Source organism: Trichoplusia ni, chromosome 25 (assembly GCF_003590095.1).
Source record: "Trichoplusia ni isolate ovarian cell line Hi5 chromosome 25, tn1, whole genome shotgun sequence".
Taxonomy (NCBI): domain Eukaryota; kingdom Metazoa; phylum Arthropoda; class Insecta; order Lepidoptera; family Noctuidae; genus Trichoplusia; species Trichoplusia ni.
In genome coordinates, this window is record NC_039502.1 from 2,557,130 (window position 1) to 2,577,665 (window position 20,536).

General features: G+C 35.3%; 1 protein-coding gene across 2 annotated transcripts; it reads right to left on the bottom strand.

Moving 5' to 3' along the window:
- Nucleotides 1–2,927: 2,927 nt before the first annotated feature.
- On the bottom strand, nucleotides 2,928–17,414 carry LOC113505381. 2 transcript variants are annotated; one of them, XM_026888049.1, is made up of 3 exons: nucleotides 16,937–17,414; nucleotides 9,543–9,982; nucleotides 2,928–4,108 (listed from the first exon to the last, which is right to left on the bottom strand). In XM_026888049.1, exons 1-3 carry the CDS (start codon nucleotides 17,010–17,012, stop codon nucleotides 3,662–3,664), a joined length of 963 nt encoding a protein of 320 aa, XP_026743850.1. In that variant the 5' UTR covers nucleotides 17,013–17,414; the 3' UTR covers nucleotides 2,928–3,661. The 2 variants fall into 2 exon arrangements, with proteins under 2 accessions (XP_026743850.1, XP_026743851.1); XM_026888050.1 differs by lacking the exon at nucleotides 16,937–17,414 and adding an exon at nucleotides 12,583–13,015.
- Nucleotides 17,415–20,536: the final 3,122 nt, after the last annotated feature.

Genomic DNA, 20,536 nt, shown 5'->3' on the forward strand with positions numbered 1-20,536 from the left:
AAGGAATCTTTGGAAGGGCCACGTGTGCGGTCTCTGTAATGGCGGATATAGACCAATCAAATCGTTAAAATATTGAAAAATCCCAGTTATCAGTAGACATTATTCTATCAATAGATACATAATGTCAAAAACCTTCTAGCGTACGCTCTTATTCATTGATAGCTTTGGTCGTACAGATCTTTCACATTGCATACCTATTATGAAGTTTTCTGGGCTTTTCTATCCGAAATACTTTTGGCCTATGTAATGTAAAACGCAAATTTAAGAAAACATTATTTCATTGTTTGAAAGGCTTTTTTTTGGTTTGAAAGTTTATATTTTTGTTGCTAGTTGTTATAGATGAACCAAGGTAATATAATTAGCTGTGTCGTTCAGTAGTTTATTGTTATGCATAATTATAGATGAGATCAATGTGAACTACATGCAACTTTGAGTTGAGTGTCACTACGATTTCTTTTATCTTGAAGTAGCATCGCCAACATTACCGAGCTAAAAACATAGGTAGATACACCTATCGTAAATAAACACAAAATCATATTACGGCATTCCACACTTGAACTTGAGTAATTTTAGTACACCAATAAAAATATAAATAATTTAAGTTCCTTTGTTTCAAGAATGTACCGATTACGAAGTAAAATTTGCATCAAACAATAAAAATAATGAAAGTATTAATATTTTATTTTTCTTTTATTTTAATTATTGTCGCGGTAGGTCTAAATTAGACTTGAAAGAGAATAAAATGACTGATTTTGTGAAAATGATTTACTTTCGAAAAAATATATTATTGCTCTGCCAAAAGTCTTAAGATAAATAGCGTGATGTTTTTTAAGTAAATTGATGACCGTGCTGCCTACTACTCAATTGGGTGAAAATACACCTCATAATTGTATTACACGATGTTACGGGTGAGTCCAAAAATTTAAAACTTTACTGCTCATGCCCCCTGCATAGTAGCGTTATGGTTTTTATATATTTGTTGTATCATGTGTACGATAAGGTTCATGCAAAATTTGAACGAAATATATTCAGTAGTTTATGAGATAATTTGATATTTGTGTATAGATATAAAAGGCTCCTGCTCACCCCCTGTAATGAAAAGCGAGATAATAAGTAAAAAGTATGTTGACCGGACCTCTTGTTGATATTCTCTGAAAATATGAATCAAATCTATCTAGTATTTTCCGAGATCTTTCCGGACATACATACAGACAAACAGACAAACAGACAAACAGACAAAAATTCTAAAAATCATATTTTCGGCATCGGAATCGTTCGTAGACCACCCTCCAATTATTCTTTTTTAAAAATATTCAATGTACAGTTTTCACTTTTCTACAATTTTATTATAAGTAATAGATAATAGATATGCACTTACCTATATTATTATGAACAGTTTGTTATGGGTATAACTAGCTGACGCTTTTCCCACCCAGACCTTGCCTTTATGAGAAGAAGGCTGTGCCTTACAGTGGATAATTCTCAGGTTGGACTCCAAATTATTCCTTAAGCAAAACTTATGTCCAACTAATTAGCTACTGAAGTAGGTTAGAACTTAATATTTGATAATAACTATAATAAAATTTGAATATAAGAAATACGTATTTAGCTTATCTTTTACATTATTGGATTATTTGGAGTAAATCAATTACGCATTTCGATATAAATTCGACGCGCCACGTTCTAATCCGTATAAATCGAATCGTACGAATTAAAATTTACTTTAACTTGAATATTCTAAAAAGCGCCATCTAGTAGTTATTAACAGATATTTATTTACAGTATAAAATGTAGACATTAGTCATAGTACATTATGTATTTTGTAGAGGGCGCTGTTAAAGACTTTATAACTATGCCATCTGTTGTCGAGTAGCAGAACTAATATAAATGTCCATCAAATAGTTTAAACGAAGTATTCACAGATGGCGCTACAATCGCTTAAATGTGTGTGATATAAACCCTTTTCACATTCATTACAGTAAACTTCAAATAAATGTAAGAATTTTTGATTACGAAAAATGATTAAATTTAATTAGTTACTATTTTTCATTAGTCGATATCATTATTTTGTGTTGATCATGAAAAACTTGAAGGGAGTTTGAGTTGAAAAAGAAGATTATTTCATGCTTTCGAAATTACTCAGGAATTCAGCTTTCTTACCAATTCCATAGTTCTTATCTCGATAAACAAAAATATTTTACTGCCAGCTAATTATCAGTCAAATTAAAGGATAATTTGCAAGGTAAATTACGTTTATATTAAGTAGATGCTCAGTATATAATGGTATTTAAATAAACAAAACGCTAAAATCTTTACAAAATGCTAATTTAGAAGTATTTAGTTAGAATTATGGGACCCCTTGTTAATGCATCTCGCCTTGTAAGGATGTCTAATAGGCGCTTATGTCTTTGAATTTAGGTAAATACCTGAGTGATTAGACGCAAATTATGAGCTTATAACCGCATAATGTATGCGTACTTCGGTTTTATAAAGGTTAAATTAAATTATTACCCATCCACGAATGTTAACAGGTAGCTTAACTTTTGTACTTCCTTAGATATATTTATTGATAGGTTAAACTGAGAATTAGTTAGTAATTATGTGTTGTGTAATGTGTGTTTCATTGAACTTTAAATTAGGTAGAGTAGGTATCATATTAGCTTAGTACGTAATAATATTTAAGAATTTAATGTTCATTAACCGAGAACTTATGATAGATTCCTTGAATTAAAGTAAGTCAGTTGGTAGATACTGGATATGGCATTTTTTATGAATAATTATTCTACGAACACTATTCTTCAGAGACGTCCATTTTTTTAATAGAAAACTCGATTTGTGCATACTAACATATCGTTACTCAATTCTTTGTTCAACTAATTGTTGTTGTCAAAAGCTAGTTAAGGGAGAGCTGAAAGTAAACAAAATAATAAGTGATTGAATCAATTTATTTCATTTTATTATTTAAATCATGTACTCATATTTCACATGTAGTAACAACATTTGCATTGGAAATTATGCAATCCGTATATAAAACATAGGTAATATTGCCATGGTATCAGTTCATTAATTCACATACATCTAACGGCACATTTCTATACAAACTTATGTATAATTTACTTATTACATAAATAAGCAACTTACTATAAGGCTAAAAGTCTTTCTTGGCTAAAACGGCATGTTTTACCTTCTAATAATACTCGAGATACATTAAATAAGAGAGATTAAGAATTTGTTAATGCACTGCATAGGAATCAGATTCGAACGTACAAGAATACAAATAATAGAGATTAATGTCAATTTAATAAATAGTCATAGGTTTAATCCAATAAATTAAGATAAATTAATAATAAAGCGTCGTAGTAACGAGAAACGGAAGCCGTATAACAGTTAAGTACAAAGGAACTGAACAGAAGAACTTACAAACTAAAACTTTCAATAAATTAATGATTAATATCTACAGAATACTAAATATCACAGAGAAAGTACCCAATACTTAATCAACAAAACACTGTTTCGTCAAGCACTTCGAATACAACCAACGTCTGTCGTGTTAGAGAGCGTGCGCTTACACACTATCAATAAATAAGTACAAAAGGGACAATACCGATTGTAAAATAAATAATTAGTCGAAGCGAAGATTAATTTACGTCACAATACTGAACTATCTTTCCGTGTTCTTGTTTCTTTTGTTTTTCTTTTCGATCAGTTTGGCCTCGTAGGCGGCGCATTTGGCGTTCTTCGTGGTGACTTTCTTGCCATGCGGACACTTGAACTCGGAGAACCAATTGTTGAGAAGGTTCCCGTACGCTCGGAACGCGATGTAATCGTTTTTGAGGCACTGGGGAGCGTCTACTTTCATCTCTAAGGCTTGTAGACTCTTGCTGGGCGTGAAGTTTTGTTCGGGCACGTTCACAGCCGCCATGTTTTCTTCGATCTCCGCGATGGTGCTGTACAGCCTGCGCGTCGTGTTCCATATCAGCTCGTGGCGGGTTCTGTTGTAGTTGCTGAAGGGATCATCAGCGAAATCCACTTCGACCTTATAAAGCCGATCGAATATCTCCAGGAACTCCTTCAACGATTTGTGTAGCTTCGGAATCACATACGCAAACTGTAACAAAAAAAAAACGTATTTAATAAATTGATCTATTGTCAGACGGACTTAATGATGCATGCTACACTAATGGAATATCTAATTGGAATTTACAAATGATATCAATGAATGAATCCCCGTAACCGCGGTCATTGATAACTACGCTCATTGTGTTTTAACGTAATTACGCTGACGTCACGGAATAACGACGTAACGAAGGTTGAATCTTTCCTATTGAAATGAAACGTCACCGTTTAAAACCCATGTTTTGCATCATCGATAAATTCTTCGCGTGTTTTCTTATGTGTAACAGGATGGTACCTTGGGGTACTGTGGCACGTTTCACTCAATGTTTAAGCACGTTTAGTATGGTCACATTTTGTTTGTCGCTATATATGACGTTATATAAGAAAAATAGAAAACAATGAGGCTTATAGATAACAATTTTTTACATCAGACAAGACTTGAACCTGCGACTCCAGACTAAACGCCCCAGTCGCTTTACCAAGTAGCTTACCGAGGTCACTGACCAAGAACTCGAATTCGTCACATAATCATTGTTAGACGAATGTTACTATAAAAGGGTGTTTTAAAGAAGCTTACATGAATTAAGCGCGTCATATCGCAGATAGTTTACGTCGCGGCATATTCGTGTCGAGGCTGCCGCGCCGTGGGCATTTGTCATCGGTATGACTATTCAAATGACGCCGTTAACACCACAATCGTATTGAAAACTATTTATCCTTCATACATCGCTCATTTTCCAACGAAATTCAACTCAAACTCTTGCTTTAATAATGCTTTCTAAGTGATTATAGTACGAGGCACGACTGTCTCTTGTTTATAACTTTAAGTACGTCTCGAATCTCCATTTTCTTTAGTAAAGACAATGCTAGCGCGTCAAACACAGTTGGGCCGTTAGTGATTTGAAATTCAATGCGAGTTATTAAGTTTCAAGCATTATATTCAATTAATAACCGCTCGCAGAGACTTTACAGACGCTTTTTCTTTAAAAAGTATGGATAAGTGTAAGGTGATCGCATAAATACGTGTAACAAGCGATTTTATTTTGTTTAATCCTAAGTTTGACTGGAAGCCGTTCCAAATATGAACGTTTACGAGTTTTACATTGTCAACAATAATCTCAAATGATGAGGTTGTGAACAATAGCATTAGCTACCTATTGCATCGAACGTTCATTTTGAGATGCAATAAATCTTAAATAATTCCTTCGCTAATTACGTAAAGAATTGTAATGAACTTAGTTGTTGCAGTTGAATGACATAATCGGTGTTGGCATTACTTGACTTATAGTTTATTCGTTAAGGTTGGAATGTTGGATTATAATAACTGTTGTGATTTGTGTACTGTATACTCCGAGCACGTCTGTAATTAACATAGTTCTGTGTTCTAATGTAGAGTTTTGAGAGCACTTGTAACTTTTTGTTTTAGAAGAAGCTTTCTTTAAGTAGTTTGGACGACATACCGATACGAGTGGGCGCCTTGAGGGACGTAGTCACATCGTTGACAAGATTTTATCAATGAAATGCATCATAACTTTGAACATTTTTTTTGTTACTCTCCCAACTAATGTTCTGGAGATTTAACAAATAGTTCTTACCTTTCATTACTTCTTTGCCAATTAAACAATAGATCATTGATTTGAGAAAAAAAATCATTTTTTGTTTTATATCAATCTGAATGACTTACTTAAATTTAAAATAATATCAATATTTCATCTAATTCTAAAAAGATCTTCTTCAGAAATTTACACGAGTCGTTCTGTTTCATACTACACATAACGGCGACATTGAGACAGTTTATGTTTATAGACAATGATGCGATACTTCGTATATATATACTTGTATATGTATACATAGTTATAAGTACACCAGCCAAGCCGGTTCACCTCGATACTCGTAATAGATCGTTCATAATTGTCCTTTAAAAATGCGACATATTTTCTCTGTTTGCAATAAACACATATATATAGATATATATGTAGGTACATATACTTACTAAAACAATAAAACCTTGTAACTTTCCAACGGAAAGAAAATACCCTTTTCTTATAAAGAAGGTAAAATCTTAGATCTTTTTTTAAATGTCTTGTTTTTTTCTTTGTTTCGATTTTTTCTAAATCTGTGCTTATGGTTGGAGGGTACAAATATTTTATTTAAATATCTAGGGTACAATATGTTTTTCATAAAAGCAAGGAATAATATGGACAATTAAGGATTTATTTTTGTTTTTCGGTGCGATACGGTTAACCATAACCGCTGACGTAAATGGTTATTTAATTATTTTACATGGTGTTCATTTATCGTTTAAATTGTATAATACTGATATTTTTTCCGTATTGTGACATATGAACTAAAATAACATATCTAATTTGTTGAAGTAATTAGGTTATAGTGATTTATATTTATTATACCAAATAGGATTTTCCATAATTTGTCACAATAATATTAGGTATATTTTTTTTTTTAAATATCATATTATGTACCATACATACATATTTTAAACATTGATCTCGTTAGCGAGTCAGATTAATCTTTTCATTTATATAAGTCTAAATGAAATAAGTGTTAATGATTTATTTATAACCATACGCTGATTTGAATATAATAATAGAAACAAGACATTTTAAATGACGTATTCACAATTAAATAACCATACAAATATGTCTGCTACATAAACTGTGCAAAACTCATTCATAAAATGAATTTATCAATATATAGTTATATTACAGTATAGAATAACATAAAGCTGATGTGCAGTGAGTAATAATTAGCGTCAATCTTCCTGTTTCCACTTAGTCGGTAATGAATGAACTCATCTCAGCGCTCATTGTTCCCGGAACGTGAACCTGAGACCGTCCGCGTCGGCCTGTGTACGTGTGTCGCACTACGCACTAAACAACTTCCTCTAACGCTACGATCCATGATTCACTGACTACTGTCTACCATATTCCAAATACTTCAGGTCTCATAATCATTGTAAGGTTTGTACTAAGATCCGTTTGGAATGTCTCGCTATCTCCGCCCAAGCTAACTATTATTGACACTCCATTATGAAACCATAAGACACCACACCATGAACTTTATTTAATTCCAGTCGTATTTAGAAGGCAATAAACGATCGATTATAAATTTAATCGTTAATATTTTACGGTTCATAAAAGCATTGAGTGGTCGCAGTTGCGTTTTCCCAACTATTGTGAAGGCGCGACGCCGAAGAAATTGTCGGAGCGAACGATAATAAAAGCGTCGGGCTGTGTGAGCAAATATGGTCGTGTATTAAAAGCCTGAAAACCCGACAATAAGCCGTACGACGCCTTAAAGAGGCGAGCTTAACCTCCGAGACGTGTCGCAGACAAACGCGCCACTCCGGAATCGTAAGTTCACATTCGTCTCACTTGGACAAATAATGTGTTTTTAACATTTCGTGTTGTTTTGTTAAATCGTAAATACTGTACAAACACTAGCGCAGCGCGACCGAGCGACCGCTAAAGCCCCGGCCCCTTGTCACTGTGAAAGCGCACCGTGTTCCAACTTGTGGAATTTCTGCCCTTTATTCAAACACTGAAAATACCGGCCGCGGTCGCTGTACCCGCGATGACTCGCAATTGTGTGAAAACAAATCCACTGCAAATTAAAAAGAATCCTTCCATATTCCTTTTGCTCTTCACTCAAAAGCTTAACTCGGACCCTCCAAGTATCCAATACTTGGAGGGTCCGATAAATTGAATCAACAATATGAACAGTGTGTCCACATTATTCTTTCTTCGAGCCCTTTATTTTAACGTCTCATTTGAGCAGTATTTAATTTTTAAATTGTCCGTATGTCAACTAAAGCCGAAGCGTACAGATCACTTGAATTCTAACGCTTTCCTTTGCCCAATGTCAAATATTTAAATTTGTTAAGTGACCGTACATTGACGGGCTGGCGAGACATACGTAAGAAATATTTAATATTCATCGGTTGGCGTACTGGCCGTCTGCCGAGCACGGCGTTAGGAAACAGTTCGGCCGGCGGGCGCGGGGCTCGTCGAGTGTGTAAGGACATGCGACGCTTCGAATGCACACACTCTTATTGTCTCGCGTCGCATTAACTTTTGTGTACTAATTAGTGGGTGACCAATATGAATACATAACAGAAAGTCTCGAACTCCAGATGTGTGTTCGGTAAATAATAAAGAGAGGCTTATAGAAGGCTTGTTAAATATTGCTTGTGTGTTTTATATTTTTCGAACCGAAACCGGTACGGACAGGCGATGAACTGAATACAATTTTTATCATAATTATAAGGTGTTGTGCTAAGATATACCTACGTGTAGGATGCGTGTTAAGGCATGGTTTTAGGATCGCGTGTGCGGAGCGAAATCATGCGGTGTCAATCTATGCAAATTTCCTTGAAACATTTAACTGGCTCCTTAGTTTGCTCTGCTCCCACAAATGCTAACCATAAGCCCCTGATTTATATATGACCAGCGTTAAATGAGCCCTTAACGTCGGAACCATGTGGATTCAAACAATGTAAATTAACCGATGATTGGAGACCAGCTTGTGTTGGTAATGAATAGTGGGCGGCGTCATCTTTTTTCGAAAGCATCTAGATTAGGAGACGATAATTGTATTTGGAGCGGGCTTCGTGATGTATTTATTTCTTGTTAATTGAATCAAAACGAAACATGGCCGTAACTTTTAGTGAATGATACGTTGTATTGAGAACATTTCAACTTTATTCATAAAACGCAGATTGTGATGAAAAGTGGAGGATTAAGTGATTTAGATTTCACAGCTTCGAGATAAAGCTCTATAAAACACTTAAAGCTGCTCCAATTTTCAAACAAGAGCGGCTTTTAAAATTAAGGGCTTGTACTTCTAGTTATTGCCCTTAAGTACAATGTGAAGTAAATAAACGCGGTACAAAGTCCGGCTACATGTAATTTGGCTCCTCGGAACCTCATTTAGTTGCAACGGTGAAGCCTCGAGCACGGCTAATGTACGCCGAGATCCTTTGTCTCAAATAAAACAAAAATACATTAAAAATAACGTAAAAACATTGAACGGGTAAAAAGAGTGATGGGACGGACCACCACACCCTCGGCTCGACTGATCGTCCGCAGTAATTACACTGTCAGTTGCACAAAAATTACTTCAAACATTATAAGATATTGCGATTAAACGTAACATGTTCCGTATTTACTGATTCAATATGTGACACATTCCTACACACGTTACGACTTGTCTCGTTAAAATTAGCATACGTTTCATTTCAATAAGAAGTGAAATTCGTTTTATCTATCAGATACTAACTTGCGTCAGACAGACCACTTAAAATTATGTTATTATAGTGTACCTATCTATTACTTTACTCGTAATTATATACTTTCAATCGAGGCAAAAAGAGGTGTACAATAATAATTAATCAGTGCAAAAACACTTACTTTGCGTTCGGAGAGGGTCGCGCCTTGTTTTTTGTATGTGTGGAAATGTATGGCGACGAAGTTGATGGTGGGCAGCCAGGCAGGCATCCCGTCCCGGTACTCCCGCGTCTCGTTCAGCACTTTCCTCTCTTCGTTGAAGTACCTTCTTGTGTTTTTTAACTTCTTTTGAATCGTTCTCGTTGCGTTCTTGAAGCGTTCCGCCTCTAAGTTCCTCAGTCTCTCTGCCGGGTCTTTGGTCTGCGGCAGCAGCGCCGGCCTCCTGTGCGGCCGTCGCCTCAGCTCCTCCTGCCTGATCCTCGCGTCTTTGGTTAGTGCTACCGCATCATGCTGCCGCCTCTCATGCCTGATTTTGTGCTGTAACGCCCGCGCTTCCGATGGCATCACAACCATTGCTAATATCACTAGTACTGAAGTAGCTACCAAAAGCTTTTTGGGAAAACCTGGAACAAAGATGCTCTCAATTAACGTCTTGTTTCCGGGCGAATGTTGATTAAAAACTAATAAACATACGATCGAGTTAGAAATTATTATATTGTTGTGTTATCGTTTTTATCTTTATTATATCAAGTGTTTTACTAGATTTGATAACGGGATTCAGTATGTTGAATCGGACGCTGTTTGTATTGTTTGCAATTAGCTCACGTTTTAATTTCGTAATTTAGGAAGAGTCGGTTTTTGATCGCGTTTCATAATTTCAAAGATAAATGTAATAGTTATATCTAGGCATGAAGTTTTTGGGGCGTTTTAAATCCGTGCGGCCACCTTTTTCGTGGAGTCACATAAAAAATAATAAGGTGCGTGATTATGGTAAGCGTTGCTACATACACGTATGAGAGGTAGTACGATCTTCATCTCGGAGCCGCTTTCACACCGACCATTAGCCCGGGGTGGGATGCGTGACACGAACGTGATTTTGTGATCAATTCCGACTTGTGGGAAATATCATGTATTTTTGGGCTCTTTTGTACGAAATGTTCGTGTATGGATATTTGCAGTGGATATGTAAACTTGTCCCATTTCGTGTCGTATAACTGTGACTCTGTACTGTTACTGTTATTAATGTTTGGTGGAAATGGCTTTTCACAAGTTTGCGGTGACATATTTTGACGTCACTCGCGTCAGCGGAAAGCGTCACGCCTATTGTTAATGTTATTGCACAAATATTCATGTTTTGCGTTGTTCGATTTAACGTTTGACAGTTATTGAAGGTTTTGATGTTTCGCGCCGACGCCATAAAATATATTTTATGTCCCAGGCAATTCTGTTGAGCCGATGTTTTCAAACTTTTAAAAGGAAGCACCACCGGCTTTGAAAGCCCAGCTTTGTTCACTTTGAGTGCTAAAACATAGAAAGTACTTGTTGCAGTTTTTATTAGTTGCGTGTGCCTGTACAAAGAATATATTATGGCGACGTTAACTTGGTAATATGGCTTTGATTGTGTTTTGTTTTGCTCTTAAACTTTCTAGTTCTACATTTTGTTTAAATAATGTATCTACTAAATTATTTTTTTAAATGAGTTTTCATATTTAATGAGACGACGATACTGCACGGTCCGCTATACGATAGTCTGTCTTTTATTTAAACTTATCGGTTTTTCAGAACACGAATTAGGCATGTTAGTGCTATTATCACATCAGCTGAACATTACACTGAATTTACACTTTTGTATTACGTCACACGAGGATAATCCGAGGTTTATGGTCAGTGAATCATTAGGTCAATTCATGTCGTTGACAATTTAATGTATGTTAAGTAAATACAGCGTAACGTGACAATGTGATAAAAAATCCATACAAAAAAGTTGACACGCTGTGCTGTGACGGTGATTCTGTTACGAATGTTTTTACTCTGTGGCTATTGTGAATAGTAACGTCTACATTGGCGAGATCATCAAACAATGCTAACGTATATAATTGTTACCGCGAAAAACGGGCATAGACTGTGACTTTTCCATCGTGGGGTTTCCCCAACCATTTGCGATCTCGGTAATCATTTGTTTAAAAAATGTGTAACATGCAATAGTTTGAATAGTTTTAGGGGTTTCTGTATAAAAGATAGAAACATTAAAAGTGAATAGACGTTATTTAGAAATCTAAGGGCCCTGCATTTTATGATTTATCCATAATTCAACGCATTATCAAAGTAACTACTAAAACAACGCTCGCGTCTCAGCATTTCATCATCTCATCATTGGATTCTCTCACGATTTTCAAATGGTAATCCTGCATAGCAATCATTATTAGACATAAAATCTTATACAAACACATTGTGAAAATTATAATTCAGACGACACGACACAACTTGAGATAAATTAAACAATTATCGTTGTCAAAAACAGTAACGTGAGCGGTCAGATGTGATACAGAGAGCGAAGCCTGTGTGTATCGGATGACATCGCGGGCGCGTTTCAGCGAAAAATCCCTTTGATCGATTGCCGACGGCCAGTGTTGAACATTCTCACACGACCCGAGTCCCGCGCACCGCACTCGATACATTGTTCCCTTCCAAAAATGATCATCGACAACGCTTAGACATCGATTTTAAACATAGTCGTACTACAATTAGTCATGTGTCATTTCAATATTAATTTAGACCTGGTTTGAGTCCGTGAGAGTAATGTGACCGCTCAGTTTATTTATCGGTTAACTATTGATAATTCCACATTAATGTTAATAGCTCAGCACGAGTTGTAAAATCACGCTACGTAATGCTATGAAGGAAATGAAATCGTCATGATAATTATCAGTATATATGGATTATATTGATTATCTGTAGTCTGTAGTCCACTTTTGTGTTTGTATATTTATTTGTAAATATAACGAATAATTAAGCTATAAGAAAAAATCTAAATTAAACAATCTGTGTAAACTGTGATTTGATAGCTTTATTATGTTTGCGTTTATTTAAGCTTACCCACAATATGAATGTGAATTGTTTACATTCGACTAGCGAATGAGCCGCACACTTGAGTCGGTAAACAAATAATTAAGACGAGGTGGCCTTCCAAGCTTTGAATTAAAATTATAATATAAACACACACCAGTTAAAAAGACATCCATGAACAACGCATTGATGTAGCTCCTCTGGGCAAGTCCATGTTCATGCGAACAAAATAATCCCGATAAACCAAATCTCGGAAAATCGTATAAGAACTTTTCGATCGAACTAATTGTCACTGGCAGTTAAAATCACTCGCGAACTTTATCACTTAAAAACGAAGAACACAATTTTTGTACATCGATATATCGAAGTCACTAGTCGTAGTATTATTTGCACTGGATTATGAAGTGGTGTGTTGTCGAGCGTGTGTCACCGGAGTGGTGCGAGGAGCGAGTGTGCGAGACCGGCGCGCGAGCAGCCTCCACTCGTTGAATGGCCACCGAAATGCGGCACCGTACGTGAAATAGCCGGTCAAACACTATGCGAAATCCCTTACCCGCCCGTCGGAAACTCAACTTCGACCCTCACGGAGACTTCCTTCGTTCTATTTATTTTTACAATAATTCTAGCATCAATTAAAAATAAAATACTATACTTATTCATGAAGTTACTATTTTTGTTATAAAATTGTACTAGTACTAGATTAGACATAGGTATGATGCAAGTATGTTTAATTACTTGCAATTGTGAAATTAGCACCTTTGCCCTTATCGGGCATATAACTCAAGATCTTATCTACGTAGCAATTATTAATACTTTTACTTCAAGCATAACTCATACCTAATTACAATCTAATGAGTAATGTATTCTGTATGTAGATACTCGTATACCTCGCGCACCTGTAACTACTTGTAGCACTAGGAAGAAATCTATTCACTAAATTGTGTAATGTTCTATAGAGGAATGATTGGACGTCACTTTTGTCCTAATATAAAAATATCCAGGTCATTGACCTACATACAGACACATTGTGTAATATGTATGAAAAAATGTTTCACAACAAACAGATTTTCTTTTTCAAAAATAATTATTCTAAAAATATAAGGGTTAAAACAATGAATAATTATAATTCGTCTCCACGGCCGCCAGTTTCCACATCTTGTGCAAGTGAACATTTATTCGGTTAGACCTCGCGGTGATTCATCGATGAGTCTATCCTGAAGTGAGTTTTTATCGGGCATTCGTCGCGCCGCGGCCGCCACGGCCCGCCACCTCACTAATCCTTGCCAATTTTAATAATTGTCGTGTAATATCCACGCGACACTACGCTAAATATTTATTATCTGTTTTTATTGCGTAGGCGAAGGAATTCTAAAGGTATAATTTGTAAATGTTCTAATCTGCAGCAACAAGTCATTGCTTAGATCTGTCATGTTCGTTTCGTCGTACGATAAGGTCCATAGCTGATTGTTTTCTTCATTAAGACATGACCTGTCTTCTCGGTTTTAGAGTCAACATCTGTTTGTGATTTATAGGCCGAGGTACAGCCTGCGTCGCCCATGATTATAATGCTACGTTAACTAGTTTATGTAAATGGCCACCTAGATTAAGAGGTTGTTTAATCTATAAACTACTTTCGTTTTCTTTTTCACTTGTGATGATTGGTCATCGTACTTTGGCCCGAGTGAAAGAGCCCAAGGACTAAATAAGAAAGTAAACTGAGAGTAAAAAGTGTGTCAAGTCTGGGAAACACTCGTCTGACACGGATTTGTAAGTTCATCTACGTGCGTCGCGGGTCAAACACATCCTTTGGACTAAGTTACATGATAAAACAACTCTAGCGATTGAATTGGTATACTGTGTGTTTGGAGAGGTCTGTGTGGGTATTATTAGTGGCATGTGGTCTGCGGTTTGGAGATACAGCGAGAATCTCGATGTATTTACATTGACACGTTTTTTGTTCCGTGGTTAACAAGGCGATGCCATTGTACGCCCGCTTAGTGATAGTGTCAATACTAGATTATTTGTGCGTGTGATTTATATTTCGAGTGTCGTATTTGTTTATAAATATATCGGGTCTGTTACACTGTGCTTAATTTAAATTATGTCATGAGTATGTTTATAGAGAGTTTTAAGACTATTTTTTTTTAATAAATAATTAAATATTAGGTACACTTCTTTACTCCAATAAAGTACTTTACTTTCGTTTAGAGAAATACACAGTTACATAATAAGGTTCAACAATGAACAATGTGTATAAAGAGTGCGCGCGCTAACATTGACACCGAGTGACCTAGTGCTACAATTATTTTCTCTCGCCGACACAAAGAAGTTTCCCATCGCGATCGTTTCCGACTAGTGACATAATGACACGCCTTTCATCGATTACATTATTAACTTTTTATGTAAAAATATTATTCGTAATTAAACAGGCTTTTCCGGTGCTTGTTTCACCGGTGACTCACGGATTTCCCGAATTTTTCGCCTCACTAACTTTGGCGAACCTTGCCTGAAAGCCCACAAGCCCGACGCATGAGCTCACTATTACTCACGCCGTAGAAAGTCTACGCGTTAGATCCGTGTAACACAAAACTATTCGTCATGTCTCAAATATTGAATTTTAAGTGCTACGAAATCATATTTCTATGCATACCTACTTATAAATAGAACGTGTTTAGTAATTCATTTCATATTCAAACGTCCGTTATTTACGTTTTACCTGACCATTAAACAATTAATGTAAAATAATACGTGAGTGTGTCTGAATGTTCGTCAGGTGGAACTTTGAAAACTCATGCGCAGAAATCGAGTGAAGTTTCCCGCGATGTAAATATTATGTCTAAGATGCAAAAACGTTTTATTTTCGTTTTGGAAAATGAAATGATGGAAAAGCGTTGGGCTTTTGTTTTTATAAGATATTGCGAGCGGAGATACGTGTGTTTGCTAGTTGTGAATACATTTAAACTCCGATACTACGCTGATATGTAACAGGTTGTTTTTAGCAAATATAATCCATCTATCCGTCAACCGCGGCGTCCGTTACGTCTCTTATGAAGATTTGTTTCTCTGTTTAAAAAATGTAGCACTAAAATTACCGATAAAAGGTTTGCCATTGCTGTGTAAATAGTGTTGTGTTGTTGAAATCTAAAGTGCTCTGTTATGATAGTGACCTGAATAAAGGTGGAAACAGACATCATTCTAAATGTTCCAAGATCAAGTTCGCAGCTGGATGGGCTTAACATCGAAAGAGTTAAATGATTTGTAGCGTTTGCTTTGTCGTCTTGAGGTTATTATTTACTTATACCGAAGATAATTCACCGTGAAATTCCTTTACCAACATAGTTTCTGCTAATTTAAGTTTACCGTAAACTTGACTAGCTTCCGCGACGGAGTCCGCCTGCGGCTGCCTATGCATTGCCAATACGCGAAATGGCATTGTTTGCGAGCCACAATATAAATCACACGTTTGTGAACAATTCGAAAGCTTTTACTCATTGTGCACGTACCCTTAACCCCTTTCGCGCCGCAGCCTAAAACTAATCTACACTACGTTGTCCAGAAACTTACAGTACGCGAATTCTGAGAAGGGATGTTTCTTACACTGTGTCCTTAATATTGAATAAGGCAATTTGGCGTAGAAGAAAAGTGTATGGTTGTAACGTATGCGGTCATAGGCAGGTCGAGTTTGTGTATAATTCATAACCGATGCTATTGGTTGTTGTGGCTGGGTTTAAATAGAATAAACACAAGATTTAGTATCAATGTTCGTATTATTTATCAACATGTACATAATTGAATGACAGCCAGGTGTCAGCTTTAGTTCATCGATGTGTGTAAGTGAAACTTTTTGAAAGCTTTTTTACCTTGAGATTTAAAATAATAAACTGTTTTAAATTCTACGTCTATGTTGCACGTTTCGGAGGCAATTACTCTATGACTAACAAACAATTGAGGTAACCGATTTACTTTATCTACGCGACTGTGAAGACTTACTGCGTTCTGAGATGGTTATTAAAACATTATTTATGATAATTTGGTAGCACAATCATGTACCTATTTAATATAAATATTGGCGCGGATTTCCGCTTTTGATATCGTATTGAGTACATTGTATACTTCAGACGTGTGTTAGGTCGCATTTCTTTTACTTAGATAAGTGAGATGTGTTATACAATACACATAATGAGTAATCGCGAGACAGAATAAGTCATTTCCTTGTGTTATCACTGCAACTCTGTGGATGTTTCAACGAATAGAAAGTGATGTAAGTTTACTTCCGTTTCAGGTATTATTAGGTCACCGAATTACGTGTTCTGTACTGATATAATATGTCAATTTTATTGTCACGGATAAGATCATGTTTCAAATTTCTTTTTTGTTTTATTTACAGTAAAAAAATGATTTTATAGAAATTTCGTTACTGTTTTCTATTATGATAAATAAATAGTATTTAGAAATGTTTAATTTATTGATTTATATTTAAAAGTTATAATTAATTTCTAAAAATTACTTACTTAATTTCAAAGTATATCCTTGTCTCCTTGAGGAACATCCATTGCAGCAATTGCACATATCGATTAAATTACTCATTATTTTATCACAGATAATAAATAAAAAAAAATCTTTGGCATGAACTGTCACAACTGTCACTCAACAAAACACAATCACTTCACAATTCAAATTCAGAACAGGTGTAAACAGTTGCGTTCGAAACTTCGAACGTTGCAATAAATACGGGCGTGATTAAGCGCGTTCAGGACGACCGGCCGGTTATGTTCAGTTCGCCGCGTTACAAGTAATGTGTGTCCTGAACGGTTTTCCACGGCTTTTATGTGGCCGGTCCGCGCTCCCGTGATAAAGGGTGCAAAAAACCGATTGTTTAATTTAGAGGGCCCGCCTTGCGCCATTACGTCACGGATAAGACGTAGATAGCGTTTGGTACGTAAACGAACACATGCTCTTGCGTAATAGCTTGATCAAATAAATACACGTGGCCGCACATTCGGGAGGTGTGTGAAAATGGGCCCTGGCTGTGACTAATATATTTTACAACTAGACTATGCAGTTCAGGTCGGTGTATTTTCTAGGTATTTTTGATTTTGATAAAAATATATTGATTACTGTTATGATCTAAATTTGTTTATATTTGATTGTAGCTGATAAAATAATTGAAGTGTAAGTACATATTTAAATGAAGCAACAATGTCAATATTTAGGTATAATTACCTAGGTAATCCTAATTAATGATACCTAAATAAAGTATTTGATAGATATGATTAATAATACTGCTGATAATTTTTTTCCTTACAATATTTTGGCATTTTAATAAGGTATTTTTTTCAGTTTAATTTTATTGAAAATATACTTATTTTTTATAAACTGTTTTAAAATACATTTCAAATAGCTGAGAATTTTAGTTGTATATAAGCATTTTATTATCCGAAACACATTTTTTAAATATTTCTACGAAAGTACTTTTTTTGGAATTACTTTTACATTCAATAAATTTTATGAAACACAATGCCTCAACAAATGCAAAAAAACCGGACTCAAGAAAAAAAGATGCCCAATGCAAAAATAAGTATTAAAAATTAACCATTTTTTCAGAAGACTACTCCTCCAAAAGATGACAACTAACTAATGCCGAGAAAGCGTAACGTCTCACACAAACCCCTAGAAAGTTCTATTTTTAAATATCAAATCGGCCATTTTGAGAATTCGTTTAAATTTCAGGCGAGGGCTGTTCCATCCCGCCTTCACTCCTCCTCCTGACCTCATTCCCAAAATAGTCCCGTTCCATTGGTCGTTCAGAATAATCTCTTCGACTATTACATGCAACTTTAAACTTTATCGTACTGCAACAAACCAAAAATAAGTCTCTCCCCACTTTGAAATGTATCCGTATATTTTTTAGAGGGGATAGCTTTGTTTTGGATCAAAAAAGTTTAAGTAAACAAAAAAGTTTTCTTTAGAAGATAATAAATATTTTTGGTAACATTTTGGTGACCCAAAAGGTCCTTGAAAGGCTGAAAAGATAACTGAAATACAAAACAAAATAAATAGAAAATAACTCCGTCGTTAGTAAGACGATCGACTTAAAACAATGTGAAACAATTATAAAGATTACCAAATCAAATAAATCAGTCGTTTATTGTAACGCGTTTGTATAAAATACAAATCGCGATTGGACAATGCATCACAGCGACATTAGAAAACAATTAACAGCGGTGATTTGTAAATAAAGAACTGAAAACTTTACCAATAGGTTACAAGACCTTGACACACCATTACATAACGATTCAGTCAGCATGTCACTGACTAAATTAGATCACATGAGGTAACAGGAAACTTAGTAAATAAAATTCCCTTAATCCACTACCTACTCTGAATCCGCGAAACGTTCACATATTTCCTTTTAAAACACGATCAATTCATAGAACATTACATTGTCAATTATTATTGCTAACTCATCGACATGGACCGACGTAATAGTGAATTTATGACTGAATAATCGGAATGAATGTATTGAAAGGTACTGAAAGTCTCCCTGTGGTACACTTCAAGTATAATTTAGAAAAAAAAAACATTGTTACGCCGTGTTAATTTTTCTGAATTAGTTAAATTGAAGGAGTGCTTATGAAGAGAGTATAGCTTGCGGACATTTTTGGACGATACCGGGATGTACTATTTCTGCCTTGGCCGAAATTGCGTGATCACTCGCGTAATCTAAATGCGGTTATAATATAGATTAGTTAGACCCGAAACTGGTCAATAATTCAGAAATATGCTCAAGATCCGCTTCATAAATTTACACTATTCAGATTTTAATCACTCTTTACCAAATATGGGTAAACAATTGATATTTCCTTTGCTTACATCCACATTGACATTTCAAAATTCGATTTCAATTCCCAATAATGTGTAGCTAATGTTATTACCTATTTGTTACATTACAATAAATTGCTATAATAAATTAAATTATCTGTTCGAATGTAGCACGAATTTCAAATCTCACGCACTCCTAGACTAAAATATTGTGTGCGATGTGTGTTTTTTCCACGACCTGTAGCGGTTAAGTGGTTGACATTCTGAGCTAAAGGTTCTGGGTTCAATTCACGCAGTTTGTACGATTTCATGATAACAGTGTCACGATTTGTCCACACAATTTGTAACTAGGAGCTATGTATCTTGAGCCGAGACAAGTATTTTCATTTAAGTTCTACCTACATTTAAAAGACTGTTTTATTATAATTCATTATCAAATTCGCAGGAACATTGAAGATTATTATTAAATTAGTTACTTTATATTTTCTTGCTGGTATTTCAGTGATATTTTAAGATGATGTCTATGTATTACATAAGGTCATCTGCCTGCGTTTAAACAGGGAAGTCTCCGTAGTTGACATGAAAAGGCCGCATAGGATCATAACTTAAATGTATTTTTTATCGGCAATCATTTTTGTTAGTGCCACATAAAGTGTATTTATCTACCAGGTACGTTTATTTATACGTTTGGTTACTTCTGATTTTGAAAAATATTTAAATATTTGTTAATCCTTTTTTATAAACGAAATAGTTCGTATGTAGGGATTTTCTATACACTTTCTTTCCAATGGCTAGCATTATCTTAGCTAACACCCTTAGTCACCTCTGGCCTATTTTTTCTTTTCGTATTCTTGATATTCTTTCTAATGCCAGAGTTTAAGCTGCTCGGCCTTTGGCGAAGCTTGACTCAACCTTGAAAAATTCTCAGGAGTGATGGTTTCCTGACGATGTTTTCCTTCATATTTTTTAGTAATTGATAGATACATAGTAATATGCGTATCTATATAATCGAAAAGGCTTTCGTCCGCGCCTTGATTCGAACTTACGACCTTTTCAATTGTCAGTCCAATGCTCATACCACTATTCTATCACTGCATACGGCGGGTCGTAGCTAGTCAACTGTTAAAAAATATATCAGGTAAATAAATTATCAGATTAAGATGTGCATATAATGTTGACTGTCAAAATGCGACAGGACAGGTGAAATGGCATTATATGTACCTAATATATTATCTGTTTTATGTAACTGGTTTTGCCCACTAACCATAGCAAAGATGAAATATGATAAC

Bases quoted from the DNA above. Each gene is read 5' to 3' on its own strand.
- LOC113505381 (XM_026888049.1), bottom strand. From the start codon at position 17,012: ATGAGTAATTTAATCGATATGTGCAATTGCTGCAATGGATGTTCCTCA. The intron at 9,983-16,936 runs GTAAGTAATTTT...TCTTTGTTCCAG, and splicing joins AGGATATACTTTGAAATTAA to GTTTTCCCAAAAAGCTTTTG. The intron at 4,109-9,542 runs GTAAGTGTTTTT...TTTTTGTTACAG, and splicing joins CGACCCTCTCCGAACGCAAA to TTTGCGTATGTGATTCCGAA.